The sequence below is a fragment of the Myiozetetes cayanensis genome, unplaced genomic scaffold, assembly GCF_022539395.1.
Source record: "Myiozetetes cayanensis isolate MyiCay16 unplaced genomic scaffold, myiCay2020 scf18, whole genome shotgun sequence".
NCBI classification, from domain to species: Eukaryota; Metazoa; Chordata; class Aves; order Passeriformes; family Tyrannidae; genus Myiozetetes; species Myiozetetes cayanensis.
Window position 1 is genome coordinate 11,852,596 of NW_026087389.1, and position 19,361 is coordinate 11,871,956.

Genomic DNA, 19,361 nt, shown 5'->3' on the forward strand with positions numbered 1-19,361 from the left:
TGAGGGCCAAGGTGTGCCGTGATCAATCAGATCCCCCTGGGGTAGGAAAGGAAAGACATGGACACACCAACAACCCCAAAGGGCTTTGTAATGGGCACTACAAGCTCCACCATATCCTGAGAGGTCTGAGCTGCCAGTGCAGCCAAGGCAGAAGTGTGATGTGGGGAAGAAAAGGTGGCACTGCCTTTCCTCTGCCAGGGATATGGAAAGTTAAGGGTGTATTTGGGATCACCAGTTTGATTCTTCTTCTTCTATTCTGGACCTGCCGGTTTTGCCTGGGTGCAACAGGCAGCCCCTGTGTGGGTTTGGATGCTCCTGGTACCCTCCAAGTACTTTGTGTGTGTTCTGGCTCAATGGGTTAGCAATGATTTGATTTTTAGCTGTTGGTCCTCCACACCTTGGTCAGGTGAGACTCTGATTTCAGGGCTCCCAGCAGCACCTGCACAGGGAGCAGAGAGTCAGGGATTTAGGCGTGCCACTCTGCAGAGTGAGGTTCGTGGGCATAGAAGGGAGCTGGCGCCTGGTGACAATGTGGTGGGCACCTGGACTCAGGCCTGCTCCAAAATACTCCTTACTAACCACTTCGGAAGCTGTGTGACCCAGGGCAGAGGGCTCTCCCGAGGAGGAAAGCATCCCAGGAGAGGATTAAGACAATTTTTATTAAGGGGCAGACACAGTTGGTCTGTGACAGACCTGGGCCTCATGGGTCCAGGAGAGAGGGACAGGCAGTGCAAATGGCCTGGCAAAAGGCTGGGAAGTGTCCAGCTGCTTGTGCACATCCAGGCACAGGGCTTGCAGGCAGCACTGGGCCACAGGGGCTATGTTTGCCCCAAGCCCAACACAGTGCCAGTGCAGGTGCTGTGGCACACCTCCACTCCCCATCACAGCCACATTTGGCAGTAGCATCTTCCTGAGCCACTGCTCTATGGGGCAGCCCTGTGTTTGCCCTGTTTGTAGGCAGCCTCCAGCCCTTCTGCCCAGTGTGCTTCCCACAGGACCCTGCAGGTGCCCAGTGGAGAGAGCTGCACACCTCTTACCACCCCTGCCCAGCACACCCACCCATAGGCAGCTGCCTCTACCCACAGCTCAGGGCAGGCAGAGGGACACACAGCCCCTTCTTCTGTATGGGGATCTCTATCTATTTTGGTAAACAACTAAGCCAAGCAAAGGCAGTAGGGAAAATGCTGTTCCTGCAGCCAGCTCTGGGATGTTTGGCAGTGCACTGAGACAGAGAGGCACAGGAAAAAAATGTCTTATGAGAATGACATTAGCAGAGAATTGCATGCACCCCTGAAGGTATCCAGGCATAAGCAAGGGCCTACTTGGGCAGCATAAGGGATGCAGGGACTGTTGTCACATGCAGCAGGGAAGTGTGTGGCACACTGTGAGAGCCTGGCAGGAGAGGTTCTGCTGTGTGTTTTTCTCCCTGTAAGGGTGCAGGTGCATGCACATCCCTAGGAAACAAGGGCTTGGCTTTCTCTCCTGCCTGGGCCAGGGCCTTGTGGGGTGGCAGAGCTGTGACCTCAAGGCACAGAGCTGACAGGAAGCAGGAGTGCTCAGGGCTGAACTCTGCTCCGCAGGGAACTGCACTGCCTGGCTGTGGGCAGGACAGGGCCACCCAGCCCTTGTGCCGCCCCCCAGCCCAGCACAACATGTACAGGCGAGGCAGTGATGGTTTTATTTCAAAGTAGAACAAAGGTATCTTTTATTCTTTCCAGAGATTTGACATTCAGGTTTGCCATGAGCGTGTCTGTGCTCAGACTGGCTGTTTGTGTGCGTTTACCCAGAGCACATCTATACAGGGAAAACCAAAAGCAGGAGACTGTTTCATAACCTGGCTGAGTCTCACCTCTGGTAAAGAAACCCTGTTACCCAGCCAAACAGCATGATGGCATGGTCCCTTGCACAGCACGTGTTGCTGAGCAGACAGGCTTCATAGAAAAATCTAAAAACAAAACATACTTTCAGACATTCCACATCAACTTTTCCCCTAATTCTGCTTGGAAGGAGTTTTGGTTCGAAGTGTATGCTCTCTCCTCTCCCTCCATACCTCTCCTTTCCACATGGTCACTAAAGCAGGGCTACAGTGCATCAAGGATGTTGTCAATTTTGGTGACCAGGTCCTGGCGCTTGTTGGAATGCATCTTCTCGTTCTCGATGTACGTGTCCTTCTTGAGCTTGCCCGCCACCAGCCGCTCGGCCTCCACCGACGACTTCAGGACGAGCTCCTTCACCTGGCCATCAAGCTTCTGAATCTCACTCACCTGACAGGGTGAGAAACAAAGGCAATATTAGAGGAGACAAAAAAACACCCCTACAGTGGAGCTGGAATAGAAGAGGTGGTAAAAGATGGAGCAAAAGATGAAGTCAGTGCTAAGTGGAAGCATCTCTGATCCCTGAATATTGCATCCTGAGCCATCATCTCTCCCTGGCATCACATTATGAGGAATCACTAATGCATAGCTAAGCAGTGGAGAAAAAGGCGCTCAGAGGACCCAGGAGCTATACTGGCAGGAGACTGTTAAAAGAGTATTTAATGTCTGATTTTAAAGGCTTGAAGCTAAATCACAACTCTGACAGCTGGAAGATGTGTTCCTCCAGTTAATGTTTGTGGTGTGTGAGTGGTCAAAAGCCATGGCTTTTAACATGGTACAGTGAAATACTCCAAGGACCATCATGTTGTACCAAAATTGTGTCGGCATCAAATTCAAATGTGCAAGAAAATAAGAGATGAGGGAGAAGATTTTGGTTTGACTGGTGTCAGTACGGAAGTCAGAACTGATACTGTGTTGATAGTTTCCTTTTTGCCTAAGTGTCACTGCCATGAGCTCAATGAGAAGCATCAGGATTGTGTTACAAAAGCATTAACATGTAGTCATGTAGATGGTTCAAGGCCTACTTAAGAAACAGCACAAGCAGCTGTTTACCAGCAACACTTACAGGCCTGCATAACTGAGATTACTGCAAAGGTAACACTTTTCACACTGCCCGGCATGGATGAAGACATTTTCAGATAAAAAAAGCCCCAGACTGGCTGCAGAAACTAAACCCCAAGTTAAAACTCACGTCAAATACTCGACAGAGCCAAGAATAGGAGAGCTTACAAAATAAATTTGAATTTCTTACTTTATCACATAAGTCAGAGCCTTCTGTCTTCAGTTTAGACTGCAGAGAGGCAATTTCATTTGTCAGAGCCTTGTGCTCCATCTCCAAAGACTTTTTGCCACTGTTCAGGGTGGAGATGTCCCTTGACTGCTTGTATTTATTCACTGCTTCATCAAAGTGACGGTACAGCCCAAGCCTCTTGTTCACCAGAGTAAGCACCTGCTCTGTGATGCAGGCAACCTTCATCCGAGCTTCAGCAGCTGGATCCTGCAAGAGGACAGGAGGGAAGATCAAAGCAGTCGTATCAAGCTGCATCAAGCCATGCCTGCAATCTGCCACAGGACTATTACAGAAACTGTTCCCTTTGCAATTAAGTCAATTGACAGTAATTAAGTGAATGGTACAAGTTCAGCGCTCAGCCCAGCCCAACAAATAGCTTAAAAAATAGTGAAGACACTGCAGAAGGAGAACTGCAGAAGGAGAACTGCAGACATCCTGCTTCTCAGGGGGATTCCTTTTCATCCGGAAGGCAAAACAGTGATCAGCCTCAGGACATCAGTTCAAACCCTGCAGGAGTACCAATATTCAGGTTCCATAAAAACAGGGCTCCATTTAAGCATCTAATAAAACATCTGACTGGTGGGAACATTCAGCAAGAATTACTGGTATGAAAGATCTCCACCCATCAGCTGAGGAAGCTGCTAATGCTCCCACAGGGCTCTTCATCATACAGACCTTAGTGATGGAGAAATCCAGCCTCACGTAGACAATCACAGTGAAGAACAAGATGTAAAAGGCTCCAACCACCAACAGAGGCTCCTGCAGCATCAGGATTTTGTTGAATGTGTAGTGGACCTACAAGAGAAGTTCCAAACACTGAGCAGTGACTGATGCTACTACAGGACATAACTCCTCTCCTCAGGCAACAGCAGAGCCAGACATGCAGTCCAGCAAGTGTTTATTTCTGGAATGAGTGTTTTGTCCATGCTGCTGAATTTGGAGAAGGCACAACACTCACCACAATGTCCTGGATGTGCTGCTCCACCAGGTTGCTCTTGTGTGCCACAATAACAGGACGTCCAAAAGTGTCCAGGTATGTGTAGTGCAGCTCGTCCGAAGCACGATTGATTTCGTAGGGACTGTCCACATGGATATTCCTGTGGACAAAACCAGACAGTCCCATATGACTCTACACTGTTTGAGATGATGTAACCAAGGACTTGTCTGGCCAGCTGTGGCCTCTAGCATAAGTTCAATTATGCAGTTTCAGCAATGCTCTAAAAGGAAGCAAAGCTGTGTTCCAAGGTCTCTTCCACATGCACAGTCATGGTTTTGATTCACTGTCCTCAGGCCATTAGAGTGGGCTGGAGAATTGCCACCAACACAGCACTGTCTGCAGTAACAAGCCAGGAGTGATGACACTTACTTGGCACCTTCTGGCAGGACGATCTTGACAGTCAGAGAGTCCGTAACTTGTTCATCAAACACGTGGTCAACAAACCTCATCTTCAAGGCATACTGATCACCTAAGAGTGCAGACCAGGGGGCAGTTAAGCTCATCAGAGAACAAGGGACAGCCCTGAAGCTCAGCTCCCAACTGAGGCAGGAGCAGAATTCAGATGGATTAACTGTGCAGCAGGGGGCACTAGCTCACTCAGGTATGCTTTAACCAGATGTCTACGAAAACCCGAAGGAAGCACAAAAAAGCTGGATTTGCATATTCTAGAAATAACAGCTAGCAACTGCTGTTGCTAAGGTGCAGCATACCGCAGCTTGCAATTCTTTACTTCTCAGAAACCACCTTTAAACACAGAGGAGAAGGTTTCCTATTCCCTGCCCCTTGCCACTCACCAAGATTGTAGAGGTATTCGTAGCTTGGCAGGTTATAGCCAATGATGTAATGGGTTTTCCAGCCCCCAAAAAGTGGGAATCGGGGACGGATCTCCATCTCCACAGAGTCATCCAGAACAAGGAGGTGGCTGGTGGAGATGTTCCCAATTTCATCTCTGTAATAGACATCCTGAGCAGCAGCTGGGAGAATGGTCTGTATGGAGAGAAGCAACTGTCAGTGCATCAGACAGGACTTATTTCCAGTGAAACTGGCAGAACTGGTAATGGCTGTTAAGCCTTGAGAAACTGTGCTCCCTCATGAGACATGACAAAATGGCCATTCGGTTGCACTGAGTGGTAAAACTGTGCTATTATAAGCAATCACAGAACTGGCTCCCAGCACTAAAATCACTTGGCCTCCAAATGAATGTGCTCTCTCCAGCCCAGTTTCAAACATCCCAGACAGCAAGGGATCTCATCATGCCCACCAGGACAGCAATTCCCTTTTCACTCCAGCTTGCTGCCCTAGCTCACTGGGCTTGCTGGCTTCACACTCAGCAAAATGAGATTTCTGTTTGGCTGCACCACCTTAGAGAATTACAACAATCAATCCTGGAGGCTTCAAGGAGAGAGAAAGGTTTTGGTTCAGATGAAAACACAATACTTTTCACATCTGGCTAGCAGAGCCACAGCTTTAATTCTTCTTCAGAGCTTTGTGAGCAAGGAATGAATGGCTGAGTTTCCAATTAATACTGTTCAATGTGATGAGGATATGGCAGAGAAGGCAATGCTGAAAATAAGAGGGTGGGGATAGAATGAATGGCCCTTGCACAGCAGGAAACCAAAAGCAGAGCTGTCAGTACAAGGATAATGAGTTTAGAGGGTCCCTGAGATCGGAGGGGTGGGAGTGTGGAGAAACACTACATGTCCTAATGCTGCCTCCAAAAGCTATTCCTATACAGCATGAGCCTTCTCTGAATATAGAGCAGAGCTTTAATATTCCCTTATTACTGGGGTATGGTTACCAAAGAAAAGGCAAAGGAGAACTGTATTTTTTTTTCTTCTGGGGATGTAAAAAAGGGGAAGCCACAGTTAAAAAAAATACAGGTGCAAAATGTCAACCTTAAAAGACTTGACAGAAGAGATCCCACTGTCTGGCTGTCTTTGGTAGTCATATCTGGAGAAAGGCCCTTTCAGCACTGCTCCTGTATGCTTTAAATCAACCGTCTCTTCAACTGCAATGTTGCCCCAGTGGGACACCTCGATGACTCGTGTCATGCTGGTGATGGTCAGGAAGGGACTGTTATTTTCGTAGTGCACCTTCAGAGTGTCCTAACAAGGGAAAAAACAAGATAAACTTTTAGACCTGAAGGAAGAAGCAAGGTCCCCTCACAATTATCCGCTCCATTTGCCACAGAGAACCCTCCATGGCAGACGCTGCAGAGTTGACTTTGACTGCATGAGAGGGTCTGAGCCACCCAGTCCAGTTCACACTGGGTACCTGGGGGTACTCACAGGTGACAACCTGCACATCTGGCTGTGTTGTAAAGGTAGAGCGGAGCTAGAGAGGCAGTGTTCCCCATGCTGAAACACTCCTGCCAGTGCCACTTAGACACCAGCTTGGTTTGCTCTGTGGACTCCAAGCAGCAGTCAGCAATCCCATCTGTATAGGAGCACCTAGCTGGAGCACGTGTTCCTGGCCTGCACGTGGTCTAACTCAGGCTTGACCTGCGATTCTTACACAAAGGCCTCTGCTTCCCCCTCTCCAGCCTCCGAGACACATCCTCCATGCCATGAAGATGCTCTCTGCAGAGCCACAACGCCTTTGCACAGATGTTTACCTGGCTGTATGGAGGAATATCCTTGAAGGGGCCGTACTCAATCATGTCCTCAGTGCGAGAAGGGTTTCCCAGCTTGGTGTAACTCTCCACATTCCTAGAGGCCAGTTTGACCCGAGTTGTTTGGGTCTTGGTGAAGTAGGGTGAGTAGAAATAATGATTTCCTTCAAAGACCACAAACTGCTTCTCACTTTGGGTGATGTGGGTGGGGTAGGGCTGCAGGACATGCGTGAAAACCATTTCAACAGAGACGCGGATCTTGGCTCCCGGTGCCAAAGGAGATGGCAGCTTCACAGAAAAGAATTTTCCACTGGAAGGGAGAAGAACAGGTAAGTCATGTGAGATCTCCCCTGAGAGAGCATTCAGATCCATCCCCTGTGGAAGGGAGCCCGTGTATCACATGTATCATATGTGATTTGGGCCTGTATTTTACTTGCTCCTCCAAGATGTAGATATGTCTTGTCCCAGCACATGTGATTACTCTGGACTGGGGAGGCAGCGCAGGATAAACTGTGTCCAGGCACAGAGACAGTCTTTGCTTCACAAAAACACCTGGCTCCCATCTTGGAAGTGGAAAGAATGGTGGCACATCCCTTCCCTGATCCTGCATTTATAAAGCATGCTTTTATTTTTTCATTCTTCTCTGGATGACAGGGATTATCTGAATCAAAAGAAGCATGTGTATGTGTCCAGAAGACAATTCACAAACATCTTCAGCACCTGTTCCCACAAGGTCTGTTCATTCTCAGTTTTTTGCCCACAGGATCTAAAATTAAGGAATGGCCAGAAAATGACCAAGGTTTTGGACTGAGGTTCTACAGAACGGATTCAGATTTCACCAAATCCATATGGATCAGACTTTATGTCAATCCTAGAAGCCCAAGAGCCAGATCGCATGAGGCATCCAGGTATGTCGGAAACTATGGTCTACCTTGGCAACTTAACTCCACAGCTACTGCCCTCTTGAAACCCAGCTGCACTGTGCTTTTGAGCCACTTTACAGGCACCTTTACCTCTCAGCTCAGAAAGCATCCGGCTGCCCAGTCTTGAAGCATCTGCACAATATTCCAAGCCTGGCAGTGCAGATCCTCATACCAAGAGCAGCATCCTCTCTCCCTGCAGCGGGCAACAGCCTGTGCAGAGCCATGGGACCCAGCACACTGCGGTGCTCCCCACATGGCAGACTGAGCAGTGCTCTGGGCACACAGCCACAGAGCACTTAAACTCCCTGTAAGCGCCACTGCCAACCCTCTGAGAGCCCTCAGAGGGGAGCAAAGGGTAGGAGCACGACCATAGGTATAATGTTTCTCTCACCTGGTGTCCCTTAATAAAGGGCCAGGGCATTACTCAAGGCACTGAGTACAAGAGATAAGCACAGCTGAGCCCCCACAAAGGCAGCTGAGTTGCATTTGAGAGAGATTCACTTCCTCATAGGGTGCTCCCCTGACTAGCAGCTGTATATGACTGTGCTGGGCTCAGTGCAGAGATCTAACACCTCATGTGTTATCTCCCAGGGAAAGAGCATCAGCAGGAGGGGAGTGACTTCTACTGGGGCCTCCTGAGCTGCAGAAATTGGGTTTGGCTGATTGTGTGAACCGTGCTCCCTGCCTCTGTAACACCCCACCATGCAGCCTGAGTACGGAATGGACCTTTTCGGGAAGAAAAGACTCCAGGAATCTTTAGGTATGTGGAATGGGGATGGTATTTCTGCTTCACCACAGGGACAATTGTGAAACCCCCACGTACAATTCTAAGTATTGACCTTTAAAGGTGATACTCACCTTTTGCCCTTAACTTTAGTCTCTCTCACTTCCAAGGTGTTCTCCTCCTCTTCCTCACCCTTTACCTGCTCCAAAACAGATTGATCAGTGTGCTGCTGTTTAAAAGACTTAACGTGTCCAGGGCAAACACTGTACAGTTTCTCTATGGAGTTTTTAGGGGTGATGCCCTACAGAAAGTACAAGCTGAATATATAACTGATTTAGTAAGAAAATTTAACAAAAAGCCCTTTCACAACAGTTTCATGAATACAAATTGCAATTTGGTCAGTGAGCAAGATCAGATACTAGAGGTTTCTGGTAATTATCATGTTCCACTCGTCCTGGTTCAGTGGTTACCAGAAACAGAGGTTTCTGGTAATTCTAGTTCCCATCAGCCTGGTTCCTAAGCCTGCACCGTCCCCATAACTTGGGCAAATGAGAATACTGGTCAAATGCTTTTGCGATTGCTCTCGTGTCTGGGGAACGAACAGGGACCAGTGGAGTTATACTACAATCCTTTGTATAGAGATACACTATATATACTGCAGACCACTGTATATACCTCTGTATGGTATACAGAGATACATACACTGGCAGTACTTGTGGGATTAGGAGAGCCCTGCTGCTCGTGGGTAAGCGATGCCGGCCCTGCTCGGGCCATGCTGGTGCGACCACCGCCCTGATCGCCCTCCCCATCGCCCCCCAGGCCGTGCCCCCTCCCCGCCACAGACCCCCTCGCCTTCCCCCCGCGGTGTGCGGGATCCGGGAGCGGCGCTGTGGGATCCGGGAGCGGCGCTGCGGGGCCCGGCAGTGCCGACGTGTCCCTGCGGGCGCGGGGCCGGGCAGCGCCCGCGGCCCCAGCGCGGCCCCCCGAGAGCGGCGCTGGGCCCCGCTCGCCGCGCTCACCTGCACGCCCAGGTGGGCCAGGCGGGGCTCCAGCCCGGGCTCCAGCGCCAGCAGGAAGGAGGAGGCGGCCGCGCCGCCCGCCGCGTTGGCGAGGCTGAGCTCGGCCGAGACCTTGGCCAGGTGCGTGCTGAGGTCCAGCGAGCGCCGCGCCTCCTCCAGCAGCAGCTCGGCGCCGGCCCCGGTGGCCGCCAGGCAGAGGAGCAGGACGCGGCACAGCAGCCCCGCCATGGCCGGCACACCGCGGGGAGGGCACAAGATGGCGGCGCCCGCGCTGTACGGGCAGGGCACAAGATGGCGGCGCCCAGTGGGAGGAGGAGGCTCGCGATGGCGGCGCCCACGGCGCTTGAGGCCCGCCCCCCCCCCTCCCTGCTTTCTGTGGTGCCTGAGGAGAAGGGCTGGGCGGGCGTCCTCCAGACTCCTGGGAATGGTTCCAGCCTTCCGCAGTCCCGGAGTTTCCCGGCTCTGGCAGTGAGCTCAGGGTTTCCCGTGGTGCGCGGGGCCCGTACCCCTAAGGAGCCCGCAGGAAGCGCTGGGCGCGCATGGCTCAGAGGGGCTGTCAGGGTCGGTGGCACTGGGATGTAGGACCAGGCACTGGCACAGGGAATTGATGCTTATATTACCCTGAGCCTCAAACTGGGGCGGTTTGTCTCGCTGGCTTGGCACAAGGGTCGCTACTGCTCTGGAGGGTGAGGTTTAACACAAGTAGATTTTAAGCTGAGCCCAGATCTTCTCCTAAAAAGCGCTGATACTTGACAGCTAGGTGATGCCAGAGTAGAAGTGCTGCAGGCAACCAAGGCATAGTAACCAGCCCTGAACTGACTTAAAGAATAGCTGGAGAAAGGAAAATGTTAGTGGTTTAACACATGACTGGGGAAGAGGTGATTGACACTTTATTCCCAAACATCTAAAGCAGATAAAAGCAAGGAACGGATGTTGTCTGCTGTGACTGCCGGAGCTGGGCTTTTGCCTGTGAGCCCTGTGGGACAACAGACCTTTCATGTTTGCATAATGTGATCCAGGACTCGACCTTTCTTTGAGATCCTAATATGAATAACAGAGAAAATTCTCTGATTTGGCCTGAGATTGTCAAGTATCGGAAGGGAATTTCCTAAATTATGTGCTTGGATCTGGAGTCAAATAGCCCCTTGGCAAAGGCTAAATAAAATGGGATGTCTCCTGGTGCCCCCCCGCCATTCCTATCATGGAAATTTTCTTGGCAAATGGCTTCCATTTCCTTTTGATTTATTTAGGTAACAGCCCTGTGAATTTGGCAGCTGGCCTAGTACAAGCAGGTAGTTTTGTCACTGTGTTTTGGGTGACAGCAGTGCTATCTTCCAGCAGCACAGCATGACATGGCTGCAGGGGTGGGTGTCCACCTCCTCAGCTAGGGAAGTGTTCCAGGTCCCTCTGCTATCCAGGAAAAGCCTGTTTATCTTGGCCCTCTTCTCCAAAGAGCCAGGCTTTAGGGCCCCAGAACTGAATAGGCATGTTCAGGGGGCAACAACTGTGAAACGTGAGGGGCTGAGTGAAACAGCCACCTCTAATTTAAGGCTGGCCAGTGGTGCAGCATCTGGGCACTCCATCCAGTTGTCCAGGCTGATTTTCTGTGGAAAGTTCCTCTGCTAGGAATGGCTGTTACTGTTCTTCCTTCCATGTATCACAGGGAATAAATGAACTCCAGTCGGCCTCTTTCATAACATGTGCAGCTCAAGCTTTTATTTCCTTCTCTCCCTCAGGGCAATTTCTCCTGGCAAAAGGAGGGAAAGAAATAAATGCACATGTCCCTTGTGTCTGGAGATAATTGGGCTTCATTTGTCACATCCTGGACCAAAGGTTGCTCTCCTATGGGTTCATCCCAGAGGCTGGATTTGAGCTTGCTGGCGAATGCAAGTTTCAGCATCTGACCCATCCCAGACCCCAGTGAGCTCTGAACCAGGCTGTTGTACACTAACCCTGTGTTTGGATCCATTTCTAATTGTGATAATTGAGGCATGCTGAGCCTGCACAGCATCTGTTTCAAGACTTCAGCCCTACCACGTAGGCTAAAATTATCTTCAGGTTGAAAAGCTGCTGCCTTTGGGCTTGTTCAAGGCTGAGCTTGGCTCTGCAGGTCCCTCTCACCATTGTCCTGTGAGCGGCTGCCAGGCTGTTCATGCATGGGTTCAATCACAGCTGCTGGTGGTCCCTGGCTGGGTGTGTTGGTGGCTGGGACAGCTTGGGGACACCTTGCAGGGTGTGTTTGAGCAGGGATGGGCTGCTTCTGCAGGTAAGGAGCACTGTGGGATTCTCTGCTTCCTAACTGTCCCAGGCTGCAGTGCCTGTGTGCAGATCTGGCCACCCAGGCCTGGTGCCAAGCAAGAGCTGGGAATCCAGAGCTGCTTATTTTTCTCTCTTTATGTGTTGGGTTTTTTTTAATTCCCTCACTGTGAGGAATGCCCCCCCCACCCCTCCTCACAGTACTGCCCCAGAGAGCTGCAGGTCGGGAAGCAGCTTGAGAGAGGTTACTAGACCCTGCTGCCATCCAGGCATGAGTGTAATTCCCCAGCTCCTGGTGTGCTGTGAAGAGAGTGTGTCACCCTCAGGTCCACTGAGCAGTAGTGGGAGGGGAACAGCCATGGTGAAGCCAGTGCCAGCCCAGCCGTCTGCCAGGGCTGAGGCACGAGAGTGGTCTAATAAATGCCTCTGGCAGGATCAGCCACGGACAGAACTGCACCCCAGGAAAAACCCTGTGTTCCTCTGTTTTTACAGGGCTGATGCCAAACTCAGAGCTGTGTCATCTGTCAGAGCAATTTGTTCTCAGGGAGGGAAGGAGAAGTTTTTTTCCAGCAGGAGCGTGTTGGCTGCAACCACAGGAGCACACTGAAGCCTGTAGCAGCAGGGAACAGGATCCTCTCACCAGCAAGGAGCTTGCACCAGGAATATGCAGGGACCATGAGATAATTGTGTTGCCCTCTGAGAACGCCAGGTCAGGGGCAGGAGATATTAAAACAGGCCTGTGCATGTGTACCAGAAGTCATCCTGGCAACACCTTGCAGATTTTGATACAAATCTCTCAGTGATCCTGAAAAACACACAGGCACGTGGTTCTCAGTCGTAATGACTGAGAAAAAAACTCCCTGTTTCAGATTCTATTGGTGTTTTACTGTTTAACCTTGCCCATGTGAAATCAAACAGCCTTCTGGCTGCCAGTGGGAAGCAGAAGGAACTTTTTTGTATTCAGTCCCAAGCGAGGTGTTGGAGTTGCCAGCCGTGAGAGCACAGAGAGAGCACGGCAGAGTTTGCTTAGCCTTGCTAAGGCACTCAAAAAGCAGCTGGAGAAAGGGAGAAAAAACAGTCTTCCAGTTTCATTATTTTTACAACCTCATTTTTTAGCTAGTCAGCATAACTCACACTGAGCCTCTGCCAAGCAAAACACACCATTATTCTTGTTTGGGGTTTGCCTGTGATTTCTGTGGGAGTGGTGGGCCTGGAGGGGGCTAGTTGGAGCTTGGCTCCTGTGCTTTGTTTGGCTGCTCTGGAAACATGCCCTACATTCACAGAGACAGTGGTGATGGGGCACACTCTGCTCAGGGGCTTTTTTTTCCAAGTTACTTTAGGTATCTACAGTAACACCCCTCCCCCTTACAGTGCTCACTTTAAAATAATTTCTTACTACTTTTAAAAAAAATCCATTTTCCTCTCCTTGTTAGACTACAAGACTCAGAAAAACTAGTGAAGAAAACTCTCTCTGTGCACAGAAACTGTACAAAGCATTGCGAAGCACACAGAGAAAACCTGCTGGAAGAACATGGCACTGGATCTGTGAGTTTTGTAAGGAGGTGAGACCACTGTGTGACGAGTGTTTTTGCAATAAGGAAAAAAAATTCAAGCAAAAAGGAGACTTCATCACTTTAAAAATTACTTTTGACTTTGTTTTTAAAGCTTCCTAGAAATGTAACTGAAATAGCCATAGGCAGGCACTGACTGGCTGCAAATGGAAAAAATCTGCTACACATGTGCAGCTGAAATACAGAGCCTGAGCAAGGTACGTGGTCCACTCGAGGGGACTTGCTTTGGGCTTAGGTGGGTCTGGATTTTGTCACAGGGTCAGGGCTCGTTTTGGATAGAGGGAAGAATACTGGTTTAACTATATTAAAAAATGAGGGTGTAATCAGGGCCACCACTCCAGTATTTCCTGCTGCAGACAGGGCCTGGGTGCAACACCCCCTTCAAACCAACCCTGGAGTGGCCTGTCCACATCGCCCTGCAGCTTGAAAATGCCTTCAGTAGACTGGCAAAGCCAGAGGAGGAGAGAGGAGGACAGGCTTCACGTCCTGGTTTGAAAACACAAATGCTGCCCTTCGCGGAGAACCAGGAGTGCAGAGAAGCTGCTGGGTGCCCTTCCAGGCTCCAGAGCAGGCGGCTGGGGATCCCAGCTGTGGGCAGAGCGGGGACATGCTGGCTCTTGGGGCAGCAGCTGAATTGCATCCTGGCACAGAACCACACCTCTCCATTTGCTCGTTTTCCCCAGGGTCGGTGGTGAAAGCAAGAGGACTCGCGTTTGGCAGGAAAACATCGGGACAAATGGGGACAACGAAGGAGCCCGCAGTGGAATTAAGGCAGGAGCACCTGGGTGGCTGGTGCTGAGCTGGACTGGCTGTGCCGGGGTCCTGGAGGGCAGCTGCAGGCAGCGGCGCCGCTTCTGAGCGGGCGATGGAGCCGGTCGCAGCCCTGAGGGCTGACAAAGAGCCTCACCCTTGTCCCTTGTCCCCCGGCCCTGTCCCCTCCCCGCCATGGCCCCGCGCCGCCGCCAGGGGGCGCCCGGGGAGCGCCCGGGGGCGGGGCCGTCGGGGGCGGGACATGGCCGAGCCCCGCCCCGATCGCTGCGGCCGCACCTTGGTGACAACAATTAATCAATTAACGCCGGATCAATTAACAGGATCCTGGCAGAAGCCCCCGGTGAGGCGGCACCCCCGGGCTGCTTGTGATGGGCAGCAGCCGCCCGGCCCTGCGTGGGTAACGGGCACCTCGCGCTGCAGGGATCTGCGGGTTTCACTGTGTCATCCCGCTGTCACCGCTGTCCCCAGCCTGCCAGCCTCTGGGGCGTGTAGGGCCTCTCCTGGGGTCACTCCAGGAAGTGGTTTGTCCCCGGGGTGAAGAACGGGAGGTGAGGGAGAGGGTGTGCAATGCTGCAGTGCCCGGGTGCCAGGGGACCGCAGTGGGACTTAGTGCCCATCTCTCTTTAAGTGCTATTGCATTTTTCCTTCTGACCCTTTTAAGGTCCTGCAGATGTGGTGCCAGGACCCACCTGAGCACAGCACAGTGCCTGGGCCGTGATCCTGTCCTCAGTGGTAATGAAGCCTGGTGAGGAACTGTCACTGGCCACAGGTACAATAATTGAGTTTCCATCTTTTAATGAAGCAACTTGTCTTTCTCAGCTTCTTTTTGGAAAGGAAAGCACTTGCTGGTGTATCTACTTAGAAGTCTGTTGTTCTTGTAGAGTTTTAAAGCCTCAGTTTTGCAGGATCTGCCACAGCCAGCGGGAAGTTGAGGGTCCCACTGACAGCAGCAAGAGGGGGTCATTTGCAGATTGACAGCTCTTCTGCTCCCTCCAGGAGCCCTGTGTTCAAGCAGTGCTTGCTGTGAGATAATGCAGATTTCTCACCAGGTTACTAAATTTTGTAATCTGTTGGCAGAGGCTTCCCTGGGTGATGCTCTGTGAAGTGCCAGCTGGGATATATAATTCTCTTGCAAAGGCAGCCCTTGAGCCCTTGCCAGGCTGAATCAAAACCTCTGACCTAAGCCTGGCTTTTCATGGACCTCAGCATGCATGTGTGTGGTGGTCAGCAGTGGCCCCTTCCCCAGAGACAATCTCATCATGCCCTGCCAGATGGCTGTTGGTGATTCCTTCCCATCACAGGTCCTTTCATGTGTGACCCAAAGAGAGGGAGTATTAACTCTCTGTGAACAGTGGTGGTCTGCAGCAGTGAATGCAATCTCTTTCCTGATAAGAAAAACACCAATGATCAAGGAAAAAAGAAACATGAGGATCTTTTGATCATTTATTGTTATTCCTTTCTCTGAAGGCTTCAGGCTCCTCACCAATAGCTCTCCTGCCTTCCTGCTAAGAAATGCTTGATAAGATGTTTGCATTGGTTATTGCTGAGTCAGCAGAACGGATCCACTCCAACAGAAAGGATGGCAGACAGTGCCTCACTTAACCCCACACAGGTCACCCAGAAAGCAGCTCAAAAAGACAGCCTTAGCCTCCAGCAGGCCAGCCCCAGCTCTGATGTTGGGATGGCCCTGGTGTTTGAAGCAATTTGGCAAGAGTGCAGGTCAGGCAGAGCAGATGTTCCTTAGGCTGGCATTGTGCTGGGGTAGATGGGATAATGCATCTTTTGTAGCCTGATTACTCGCAGATTGGCTGAGAACTTCACTGAAGGAGGGAAGCCCAAAGATGATCCTGCTCATCCAAACAAAGTAAGAGATGCTGATCTCTATTTACCAGAAATTTGGGCACCTATATGGAGCCAGCCCTGAGTGCTGGAACAGAGTAACTGAAGCTGTAACACCCACCTATAAGCATTTCAGTTTAGGATCGTGCTTTGTGAGGCATACCTTCAATTTGGTGGCTCAGGGATTTGCAAACAGTGAGTCATAACTCCCCGGGGTTAGAAATGCAGCTGCTGAGGCATCAGGCATTGAAAAGTGTTGTCCAAGATAAAAGCAAAGCAAACCTCACTGCCCACACACTCTTATCCTTCAAGGCTGAGTATCTTTGTCCCCGTCTTTAAAAACATGCACTCAAAATTATACCAGCTTCTTGTGGTTGCCATTGATACGGGATTTACTTCTCCTTTTAGAGCAGACAAGAGGGGATTGCGAAAATCTGTCACTTGAAAGAGCTGAGGCAGATAGATCTGAAGCTAATATGCAGCACCCTGTGCTTGCAGAGAGGTGACTGGCATTTGAGGAGGGACCTGCAATGTAAGATATGTCCATGTCCTTCCAAGGGAGGGTCCCAGAGGAGCTCCCTGGGCCTCTGCAGACAACCCCTGTCCCATCAAATCCAGGATGGACTTGCAGGTCCTGGAGAGTGTGCTGCACTGCAGCCAGTTTTGTTCCTACCCAGAGTGCTGTCTTTGGGACACCTTTTGGCATTGACTCACTGCTAAGGAAGAACCGACACACAAGTCACCTGTTCCACAAAGTGTCCCACTCACAGTGGTCACATGGCACCAGGCTCCTGTCCCATGACACATTCTGGGTACAACAACAGCATGGCATGGCCACCTTTGCCACAGAACACCTGGATGCAGAGCTCACATGGCTGGTCCGCCCCACCGCACAACACCCCATGCAGAGAGGAGCGGTGGCACCAGCTGTGGGTCCTGCAGTGTCCCAGGCACTGCCAGCCATCAGCCTGTCCTTCCTGTCCCCGTGGCTTCAAAGCCATCCGTATCATGAGCTGAGAGGTCTTGGGCTCACCAGACCTTCACTGTGAAGGCTTCAGTGCTTGGTAAGTAACAGCTTGCAGAGCCTGCTGCTTTGGTAACACACTGCTTTAACAAAACCTTGATCCCTGAAGGAAGGCCAGTTCTGCAAAGGCCTGTGAAGTTCTGTGCTGGCTGTTCACCTCTCTCTGTACCTATTTTTATACCATTCCTATTGTTTAAAAAGCCTTTCAGAAATGTCCGGGTTTAGAGGGACACGGATCTGACAAAGTAACTGACTCACTCTGGCCTCAGGGAAGTTACTTCACTCCATGGATCATCATCTCCATTTGAGTATGAGAACAATCATATGAAATTACCCAGCATACCTCCAATGCGGCTGTAAAAAAATAATTAGCTGGTATTTAGAACCGTCTGTAAAAGTGATAAGGTGTTGGTGTTGGAGAACCTCTGTAGCTGGGGAAGCTGGACAGCTGGGAGACCTGCAAGGGACTCAGGTGATTGTCACTATTTTTGTTACAGCCTTGTGGGATTATGGTTATAAAGAGGATGTGGGTGACTCTGCTCCTGAGCCCAAAGTGTGGGCCATTAAAATTTGTGGGCCATCCTTTTCCCTGTGACACTTGACCTTTCCAGTGGCTTTGGTTTCTACCATTCAAGGCTCCAGGTAACTATGGTGGTGCCAAATGGGTAAGAGCAAAGCAATGTTGTGCCTATCTTACACCATGATCATAGAGTTGTTTCTCCCTGCCTGTCTTGTCCCCTGGCATAGACACTTGTCTAAGGATGTTCCCTGTGCCCAGCATGTTGTCCACAGTCTCTGTAGGAGGGTGACTCAAAGGCAGAGCAGAGGTTTGGACCTTCACATCTCAGGGAGAGAGCTGGCTGCTAAAGGAAGGAGCCAACATTGGCACCTCCCTGTATCAAAGCGATCAAAACTCTGCAGTGAACTTGTGTCTCTTGTGTCTGGTGTGAGGGAACATGGCACAATCAGGCTTTGCAGCACTGCAGGTCGGCCCCCACCCTCTCTGTGGGGCTTAGGCTTCAATGGCTGCATTTAAACCCTGCATCTGTGCATTGTCTTTAAGATGTTCATCCTCCAACAGATGCATTTTATCAGTGAGCACAGATGCTGTTAATTCCTTGCACTGTGTGCAATGTCCACCTCAGACTGGAGATCTGCCGTGAGATAATGTGATTGCAGTTGCTTCCTATAGTTGGTATCTGGTGACCAAGTCTTGTCCAGAGCTAACGTTTTGCTTTCATATGTTGCTGCTTGGAAATATCTGAGGATTGCAAAGGTGAAAGCATTCATAGATTACAAGAGTAATTTTTGTGCTATAGGCAGGGATTAGGGAACTGGGCAGGCAAAAGACTATGGTTGGATTCTTGCTGGTGGGAATGCATACATGGTCATGGTAATAGCAGAATTTGTAATGCCAGCAGAAGCAGGGGGAATCTGCTTTAGACAAGATAAATCATAGGATGACAAAGCTTGGTGAACCAAAGCAAGATCTTGCGTGTTTACTGCATTTTAGTTCCCTTTTATAATTTTAACAAGTTAGATCATTATAATAATTTGAGGAAGTTGGTATGGAAGGCCAAAGGTGATGAGGGAAAGCATTGCACATCCAGCTGAGAGGACAGCTACACACAGGGATCTCTGGACAGTCAGTTTTCTGACTCTGGACTGGTGCCACACCTTTCTGGGCACAGAGACAAAGAAGGGTCCCAGGGTTGTGCCCAGCAATGAGGAGGAGGGACTGCAGGACTCTGAAGAGCTGAAACATGCTGGACAAGTGTCAGGGGAATGATAGCTCCCAAAGCTTTTAATGTCAGAGGTGGCCAGAGGTGAGGTAACTGTGTGTCTATAGAAGAGGGTGAATGCATTAAGCACCATGGGGAATGTCAGATGTTCACAGCTCATGTCAAGGATTTGTAGATGCTACAGCTAAAGTGATGTGATGTGCTGCCCTAGGCCTCTCTGCAGGCCCTTCCAAAATCAGCAACTAGCAGGTGTATTTGTACTGCTGTTCACTGTCATCTCATGGATGAGAAGGGAAAGGGAGGGGCCCCTTTGGTCCAAGGACAAAAGCAAAGAGGTGGTGCAAGACATAATGTTTTATTGCTTCTAATTGGATCAGAAAGATTAGTAAATAGAGATTAGATGACACAAAGGGAAGAAAATCAAAGCAGGAGACCTTCCTACTTCCTGGTTTAGAGGAATGAGTGCGTGAAATAGGCTGAGGTTTCTGCACTGGTAAATGTCTAAAGACCTGTCACTGTAGATTCATTCACCTGTGTGAAGGTCCCTTAAGGATAGAGAATGAATTTCTTCAGAGCAGTGTTAGTGATTGGGAATTACTGGCACAGGGATTCAAATTAATCCATTTTTATGGGTTTTCATTGAGCTTTGATATTTCAAGTAAGTGGTCAGATGAGGAAACAGTTTCCTTCAAAGGATATTGAAACTCAGTGTGCTGGGT

General features: G+C 50.3%; 1 protein-coding gene and 1 long non-coding RNA gene across 2 annotated transcripts; one reads left to right on the plus strand and one right to left on the minus strand.

The window, feature by feature from the left end:
* Window positions 1-1,655: 1,655 nt before the first annotated feature.
* On the minus strand, window positions 1,656-9,682 carry RPN1 (ribophorin I). The gene is made up of 10 exons (XM_050312900.1): window positions 9,440-9,682; window positions 8,555-8,619; window positions 6,777-7,083; window positions 6,058-6,267; window positions 4,957-5,149; window positions 4,532-4,631; window positions 4,124-4,262; window positions 3,841-3,960; window positions 3,127-3,372; window positions 1,656-2,264 (listed from the first exon to the last, which is right to left on the minus strand). The coding sequence occupies exons 1-10, from the start codon at window positions 9,665-9,667 to the stop codon at window positions 2,082-2,084; spliced, it is 1,791 nt and encodes a 596-aa protein (XP_050168857.1). The 5' UTR covers window positions 9,668-9,682; the 3' UTR covers window positions 1,656-2,081.
* Window positions 9,683-13,126: 3,444 nt separating this feature from the next.
* On the plus strand, window positions 13,127-14,037 carry LOC126638753 (uncharacterized). Its single transcript, XR_007628681.1, has 3 exons — window positions 13,127-13,257; window positions 13,361-13,463; window positions 13,950-14,037. It is a non-coding gene; the product is annotated as an uncharacterized LOC126638753 (long non-coding RNA).
* Window positions 14,038-19,361: the final 5,324 nt, after the last annotated feature.